The 9164-nt window shown below is 42.2% G+C and overlaps 1 protein-coding gene across 5 annotated transcripts in view; it reads right to left on the bottom strand.

The window, feature by feature from the left end:
• LOC123956643 (metabotropic glutamate receptor 7-like) overlaps positions 1-9164 on the bottom strand; it is a 342022-nt gene that overhangs the window by 117881 nt on the left and 214977 nt on the right. For all 5 annotated transcript variants that reach the window (XR_006821589.1, XM_046028985.1, XM_046028988.1 and 2 more), the window contains one exon: positions 4591-4728. Coding sequence is in view for 4 of the 5 variants with exons in the window: in XM_046028985.1 (XP_045884941.1) it covers positions 4591-4728 (138 nt within the window). In the remaining variant the exon portion in view is untranslated. The remainder of the gene's footprint in view (positions 1-4590; positions 4729-9164) is intronic.

The raw sequence follows: 9164 nt of genomic DNA, 5'->3' as shown, positions 1-9164 counted from the left end.
GGGGGGGGGGGGGGGGGGGGGGGGGGGGGGGGGGAGAACCAGAGGTCCTAGTCAGCTGGTTCAGATCCAGGACCTTACTGCTGTAAGGCGCCGGTTGTTTATTTACTACTACAAAGTTTTTCAAATTATACTGTAGTGTGAAACTTTATCCCCGCCTGCAAAGTTCAGAGCTTTGAAGCCAGACACTGGGTCTGTGTACTGAGTCGTGTGTTTAGGTCACAAAAACCGGACCACACATTCAGAAATCAGCACTCCGAGGCAGAATATTCAGCGTGCTGTTTGTAACTGCAGGCTGCAACCTTTCCTTCTGATGACTTCTGTTTTTGAAGATCACCACCCATATTGCAGCTGAGCGTGTTGATTCATTATCATTTCCACACAGATATGATGAGAGCAGAGATGTGAACCTTCTTGCTGTGGGCTCACAGTGCTCACCACTGAGATGCTGTGCTGCCACAAACCTCTGCAACTCCGTGTTTTATTCATTTCTTTCAGTGAACACTGAGAAATGCCAAAACCCTGATTAGTCTTTGTCTCAAAACAACGAACAAGAGACGCAAAACAACGAACAAGAGACGCAAAACAACGAACAAGAGACGCAAAACAACGAACAAGAGACGCAAAACAACGACAAAGAGACGCAAAACAACGACAAAGAGACGCAAAACAACGAACAAGAGATGCAAAACAACCACAAAGAGACGCAAAACAACGAACAAGAGATGCAAAACAACGAACAAGAGACGCAAAACAACGAACAAGAGACGCAAAACCACCACATAGAGACGCAAAACAACTACAAAGAGACGCAAAACAACCACAAAGAGACGCAAAACAACTACAAAGAGACGCAAAACAACCACAAAGAGACGCAAAACAACCACAAAACAACGAACAAGAGACGCAAAACCACCACATAGAGACGCAAAACAACCACATAGAGACGCAAAACAACTACAAAGAGACGCAAAACAACCACAAAACAACCACAAAGAGACGCAAAACAACCACAAAACAACCACAAAGAGACGCAAAACAACGAACAAGAGACGCAAAACAACCACAAAGAGACGCAAAACAACCACAAAGAGACGCAAAACAACCACAAAGAGACGCAAAACAACCACAAAGAGACGCAAAACAACGAACAAGAGATGCAAAACAACCACCAAGAGACGCAAAACAACGAACAAGAGATGCAAAACAACCACCAAGAGACGCAAAACAACGAACAAGAGATGCAAAACAACCACCAAGAGACGCAAAACAACGAACAAGAGATGCAAAACAACCACCAAGAGACGCAAAACAACGAACAAGAGATGCAAAACAACCACAAAGAGACGCAAAACAACGAACAAGAGACGCAAAACAATTTCAAATAGACGCAAAACAATTTCAAAGAGACGCAAATAAAAGAACAAGAGATGCAAAACCACCACAAAGAGACGCAAAACAACGACAAAGAGACGCAAAACAACGACAAAGAGACGCAAAACAACGACAAAGAGACGCAAAACAACGACAAAGAGACGCAAAACAACGAACAAGAGATGCAAAACAACCACAAAGAGATGCAAAACAACCACAAAGAGACGCAAAACAACCACAAAGAGACGCAAAACAACCACAAAGAGACGCAAAACAATGAACAACAGATGCAAAACAATGAACAACAGATGCAAAACCACCACATAGAGACGCAAAACAACCACAAAGAGACGCGAAACAACCACAAAGAGACGCAAAACAACCACAAAACAACCACAAAGAGACGCAAAACAACCACAAAACAACCACAAAGAGACGCAAAACAACCACAAAACAACCACAAAGAGACGCGAAACAACCACAAAACAACCACAAAACAACCACAAAGAGACGCGAAACAACCACAAAGAGACGCAAAACAACCACAAAACAACCACAAAGAGACGCAAAACAACGAACAAGAGATGCAAAACAACCAAAACAACGAACAAGAGATGCAAAACAACCACAAAGAGACGCAAAACAACGAACAAGAGATGCAAAACAACCACCAAGAGACGCAAAACAACGAACAAGAGATGCAAAACAACCACAAAGAGACGTAAAACAACGAACAAGAGATGCAAAACCACCACAAATAGACGCCAAACAATTTCAAAGAGACGCAAATAAAAGAACAAGAGATGCAAAACAACCACAAAGATATGTAAAATCACCACAAAGAGATGCAAAACCACCACAAAGAGACGCAAAACAACGAACAAGAGATGCAAAACAATTTCAAATAGACGCCAAACAATTTCAAAGAGACGCAAATAAAAGAACAAGAGATGCAAAACAACCACAAAGAGACGCAAAACAACCACAAAGAGACGCAAAACCACCACAAAGAGACGCAAAACAACGAACAAGAGATGCAAAACGTATTCTCAGTAGTATTATCCTCCTCCGAGTACCTTTAATACTAAGTATTATCATAAGTAATGTAATAAAGTATTATCCTCTTTAATACTCCTGCGGTGAGTTTGGTGGAATTTCTCATCATTAGTGTAGTTTGGTAGAATAAAGTTGCTGGTGTGTCTCGTCTCCTGCCTGCTGGCGGTGAGAGTGCAGAGGGACAGAAGACGTGTTCATTATGTAATTCAAGTTTTAGTTCTGGGGGCACAAATGATCCCGGGAGTCTCTGTGGTTCGAATTAAAATGTGTGGAAGTCACAGCAAAGAAGGGGGAACAAAGTGTTACAGGGAAATGGGAATTTCGACGATAAATTAGGCGCTGCAAATTCCTATTTTTAAATATCAATCAGATAAGTGTCATTAATTAGAGTGGGAGCAGGAAATGAGAGAGGAGGTAACAGAAATGCAACGAGACAAATCTAAAGAAATAGAAGAGACCAGATAAGCTGTTCTTTTGTGGCTTCAATCAATACTCTAATAGAACAGGTTCATTAGTGTTCAGGGTCTGTTCACACTATCATATTGGGTCAGTAATTGCTATGCATTATTGATTGTAGAGCAGAGAGACTTATGAGTTTCTGTTTACCATTCCAACTGCAGCAATACTTTCCCAACAACCTCCACAAGAAAAGACCAAGTGTATGCAAAAAGTCAATATGCACTGATAGTGTTCACTCTGATACTCTGCCTGAAGAGATATTTAAGGAATGTCTTCTTTCTCTAAGACTTTCTTCTGTCTAGCTCAGGGCTGTAGAGGATTTCAATTTGTGAAATACCAGTTACGCACAATTTCCACCTGTTAGTGCTGTAAATTCAAGGATTGCTGGTTTTGTTCTCTGCTGGAACATCGAATCCTTGTGTCGGCACCTCAGTATTCTTTTACAGTTTTTTTCGCTAATATGCATTGGTCAAAACTCTTTTTCATTGTTTTCACACAAACTGCATTCAATGACCACTTTTCACCTCTTTTCTCATCACTACTGCACCACCTGCAGAAGTCTTTATCTGCAGCACATTTCTCAAATTCTAACACCCAAAACAGAATGATCCAGAATGAAATAGAGAAAATCTTAGCAGAATATTTACAGTGAAATTCATGGGCGAGTAGAGGCTACTGGCTTTAACTGGAGAATGTCGGGTTTTTTTCTACGACTGCTTGTCTCTTTTCCACCGTTGTTTGCAAACCAATAAATCCCATTCAAAACAGTCAAATAGCCACACGAGTCTCGCACGTCCGCCTGAGATCGTGTGTCGGCATTAAATTCATAGCTGGAACAGCAGCCAGCGTTCAGCGGTGTGTTTACAGCAAACAGCTGATGGAGTTACGCTAAATAATGGGTCCAGGCAGGAAGTCAGACACATAACGGCAGAGGGAATCCGGTCACTTTTCAAAATAAAACACCCTTTGGAGACTCCCGATCGTAAAACGACAATAAAGTTAAAACAGACACAAAAGGAAGTCATTTAACTGTGTGGCCTACTTAATCACAGTAGAAGCACAAATAGCAAACACTGATTACCAAATCAACAAAATCTAAACATGTCAGCAAAATCAGGCAAAACGCTCTGATTCTGAAATTCTCCTTGTGGGAAATGCAGCCTGAAGTTGACGTAAGGAAACGGGGTCACATAGAGCTGTGGAGAAGGTAGTAGAGGCATGAAAAGGACAAATTAATAAGTAAATAACGCGGGCCAGGCTGCACGCGCCGCTGCTGAAACGCTTCTGAGACGCCTCCATTGGACTTTGACGGCGGGCTGAGGAGGCATCAAAACCGTGGCGCAGCCGTAACGTGCCGTAGCGTCAGTGGCTTCCTGGAGTAACTGTCCAAGATGCATGTTGGAAATGCAAACTGTATGAAGAGCTTTGAAAAAGTAGCTTCAGTATGGACGTTGGAGCGGCCATCATCTCACCACCGAGTTCAAAACAAAGCAAACCGTCTGCTGAGGCTTGTTCTTACAATCCGTACAACACGTGTGTGGACGTACAAAGAAGATTTACCTGCACACAAACACACACGTTTGTTCCTCTATCTTCATGGGAACCCTAAAACCACATCTTAACCCTCAAATAGCGCTCTCTACCCGAGTCCCCATCGGTCCATCAGTTAGTGTGCATTCAGGTTTTAAACATTAATAGACTTACCTGTACACTTTCTGCTGCTCTCGTCTTTCTTGGAGGAGCTCATCAGCTTGCAGTTAAAGTTCTCCTCCCAGTACTCGGCAAACCACACATTCCTCCTGTTGTTCTCCAGAGTCCGTGACGTGAAGTACGCGTCGAACCCTGAGAGACAGCGAAACAACGGGTCAACAAAACAGAAGGAGGCTTATTCATTAAGCTTTGATAATCACCAGCCAGCCAGCCAGCGCCGAGTGTGACGGCAGCACTCAAGCGTGAAGAGTACAAACAAAGATGTGTTTCCTAATCTAAGTGTTTGTCTGCAGTTAAATCACTGCTTTTATGTAAAACATCTCAGAGACAAATGTACCTCTTCACTCTGCCACCGCTGGCACGCAAACAGATAACACGGGTAAACACCATCACATCGTAACTGACAGAGCAGAGGCAACGTACAGCACGAGGGCGGGCCTTCCCGGCAACAAAAACTATAGAAGTTCAAAGATGTCTTCCTGGCACCTTCTGTAGATGCTAAAACAAACCATCTTAGAGGCGGCACCTCTGGCACTCTTGCCTGTAACGCTTCCTAAACACATGCCAAGACAACACTTTGCATCTGGTCATAAAACGTTTGGCAAGACATGAACATTTCAGAGGAATGAGAAAAAACCTGAGCTCTGTCTGGATCACCAGAAACAGCTCCAAACATATAACTTCTGCACAAATCACAATGGGCTGAGAAACGCACGAGGTGGTGTGTAGGTTTTCTAATCGCATAAGTAAATTAAGAGATTATCGTTAACTATGACGATAAACAGACTTCACGAAACAGGTCGAAGGCCAAAGAAGAAAACCCAAAACAAATGTGTGAGTAAACACTCTCAAAACAACGAGGAAAATATAATAATAGTAACAATAATAATATTAGTCATGTCTACACAGTTAACGCTGTTAGACTACTTGGACTAACTTCAAGGAGCTCCTGAAAACTCTTCTCTTATGAGAACACTTTGTCTTAGAACACCTAACATGCACTTCCTGTGCTCTTCTTCTTCCGTCTCCTAACAATTCTCTTGTATTCACTGCACTAATCGTTAACTCGTGCTCCTTCCCCTAGGTACTGATCTCATTAAGCTCTTTCTATTATTTATTGCTGCTCTTACTAGTATCGATTGTTACTTGTAGATCTTACTGTCCTGATGCTTGAGTTGCTCTGGATAAAAAGCATCTGCTAAATGAGTGAATGTAGACGTAAGTAAGTATTTATTTACATGACACCTTTTTTTTAAACACATAATATCAAGCATAAACATAAAAACGTAGTGATACAGGAGAAAAACATTTAAAGGGGCATCCACATACACCCACAAACAAATGCACCGCACGTACGACCACAGAAAGCATTCAGCAACCAGACACCGCCCGCAGCACACTGTTGGAATTTATTAAAAAAGCCAACCTTAAGGAGTGGGGGGGTTTTAGATGCTCTTTAAGAAACAGACTCAGCTGATCTAATGGGAGGAGTCTGGATGATAGTTTTACATTTGGCACGAGCCAACAGGTTTTGTTTAGCAGGTCGCTCAGAGGTGTAAGAGCTTAGTAGCTTAAAAATGTAGGCAGGAGCTGAGCCATGTAGTGTCTGATAAGTCATTAAGATACATTTAAAACCAAGCCTGAACTTAACCACATGGTACCTGGCACCTATTTCCAGGGAAAACACCTAAAATAAATCCGTAATATCTCCTCAACCATCTGGCCTAGATGCATAATCCTGGTCTCCTTTGAAAGGTCAGAAGCTGAGGAATATAAATCCATTGTAGATTAACTTATTTATTTTATCATTACAGACTACATGGAGATGAAATACAGAAAAAATATTATATTTTCATCCTCGCCTGGTAAAAACAAAAAGCTATATTTTAATGCAATAAACCATCAAAACCATCATAAAGTAGATTATAATGCACCTGAACATCTTCTAATACACATGGAAAACAGCTGTAACTGTAAATGTGATGAAAAGAAACTGATTTACAACAGTTATTACACAATCTTTCATAAATATAGCAGGTGAATGTCCATGTTTTGGCCATATTTACTGTTTCTATGTTCACTTTTATTGGGAGTTATCTTCAAAACATTATTTCTCTCCACACAACCACGTTCCAAATAACATAAAGCTTCCAAAACACTGAAATATTGATAAAAACAGTCAATATTCCTGCGACCTAAAGCACTCCCATTCTTTACAGGCCACAGCTTGAGAACAGAACATCATACAGGGCTGTGAGTGAGCTCTTTCTCTTCGTACTGAAGAGACGAATTGATTGATATCCTGCATGTCTGTGTAGTCTGTGTGTCAGAGAGCGATAAAGACCGCCTCCGCCAAAGCAAACTCTTCTTCTCTACTTAGGAAACTTATCGGCTCAGCCGACCTCACCAAGACGACGGCCCGCCAGACGGTCTCTGTGACACAAAGGACCGCTGTTTTTGGACAGAAAACAGCTAGATGCTAGCGAACATCGATCACCTGCCCGGTATCGGTCCGGTACCAAGAGGTTAACCAGCAGCTAGTGCAGTGAGGCTAAAATAGGAGTGATGTGTCAGCTGCTGCATAACAGACTGAACTTCACATTTGATGAAGGGAAAGGTAAATGACCATCAACCAGTTGAGGTGACACTTGATGTTTTATTGTGTAGAAGGTCCGGGTCGGTGCGGGACATGGCTTCGTGATCTACGGGTAATGGCCCATGTGTCTTGTTAAAGAAGAGCCGAACCTATAATGAAAACCCTTTTTTCTCCACTTACGGCCCGAAAAAAGAATCATCTTAAAACCTAATCCTTAAAAAGAAAAAAATCACTGCAGCCTGAAAAATATTTCAAAATCTCTTTTTTGTCTTTGTTGACAGCCCTGTCTATCTTTCAGATCCTCACAACAGTCAGAGCAGGAAACTGAATTATAAAGAGAAGAGGCCTTTATCTTGAGAACTGCACTTAATCATCTCCCTATTGTGCCGTCTCTCTGTCACCGATACTGGTGAGAAGTCCTTGACACCCTGCGATGAGGTCACTGCGCATACATTATAATCATTTCTGACGGGATAAAATTAGGATCTTGACCTCTATAAGTTTCTCTGCGTGGCGCTCCAGTCATCAGAGAGGAAGACGTTGGTGGTGATGCCGGTTAAAGGCAGACATAAAAGACAAAAATAGAGGACAAGAAAATAAAACACCCCATAATTCAGTCCGTGATGTGATCTGGCTGATTTGCACAGAGACCGGGAGGGAAGATAGCGAGCCGGGGGCCAGACGTTTCATCTGAGGGCATCTCGGAGCGGACAGCTCTCGTGGTCTGCGTCGATGTTTCCTCTGCATAACGAACCGAGCGTTACTCTCAGCTCAGCGTGTCAGATGCAACCCCACAGCCCTGTCCGGTGAACCCAAGATCCCCTTCATCACCCCGTCACGTGCAGAACAGCATCCTTTGAATTGGATTCAGCTGGATGTTACTTATTTAAAAAGTGGTGCTGACTAAAGGGCTCGGATGATAAAACAATTTAAACGGTCTGCAGCATATGTGATTTTACTATGTGGAGCAGGGGCTTGGTATGAGGTAGAAAACTGCAAATTATGGCGCATCAAAAGTGCGTAGTGTAGGCTACTACAGAGTCGTTTTGTTAAAGTTACAGATCGGAGTCGTTTTGTTAAAGTTACAGATCGGAGTCGTTTTGTTAAAGTTACAGATCGGAGCTGCACGTTTGAGGTTCATTTTAGGATCACTAGGTTTTTGTTTTTTTTAGTTTAAGTAACTTTTTTGGACGATGCACATGCACGCCACGGTTCCTTGTGGGTCTATTCCAAGTGCTGTTTATTCCAAGTGGGCTTCATTATGGAAGCCCTAAGCAGCCATCAATTCAAACATTGTTTTACTGTGTTTTCCCGTGATAATGTCTCTTGATCTCAAGATAACAAAACGGTAGTTAAATTGGTCATTTCACTATGTATATCAGTGGTTAGCTCAGCCGCTGGAGCACAGGACTCATACTCTTGGAGTTGTGACTATGATCCTCATGGAAAACCAACTTTCTGTTCCTTTTTTTCCTTCTTCAGAAAAGTTCTTATGAAGAGACCGGTGATTATTCCACATCCATCAACCTCTGGACTCTTCATTTCCCCATCATTCACAGGCAGAGGAACTTCCTGTGCTTCTCATTCAGGGGAATCCATTTAACGTTACACATTTTCCTGACGTCGGGAAATGTGTGATTGCGTTCCCCTCAATCTCTTCTTAACAACTAACAAAAAAAAAAATACACAAAGAAACAAATTTATTAAGAACAGGAGTCAATCCTTGGATTACCAGCCCTGCACTCTGCAAACTGAGCTAACCAGTCACACTGCGAAACACCCCGGCCGACCCCTGTATTCAGCTATGGTTTGTCATCTTACCACGGGGAAAAAACAGTCTTTATCTGGAGATCACAAAATAATTTTCCAGTTTTCACAAAAAGATGAAGTAAATATTTGAAAGGATGGCCGCTTAGGGCTTCCATAGTTAATCAATGTCCTGCAGAGTTCACGCACAACACCGGCGCAGCAC

Source organism: Micropterus dolomieu, linkage group LG18 (genome assembly GCF_021292245.1).
Source record: "Micropterus dolomieu isolate WLL.071019.BEF.003 ecotype Adirondacks linkage group LG18, ASM2129224v1, whole genome shotgun sequence".
NCBI lineage: Eukaryota > Metazoa > Chordata > Actinopteri > Centrarchiformes > Centrarchidae > Micropterus > Micropterus dolomieu.
This window is presented reverse-complemented; position numbering and strand designations above follow the sequence as displayed.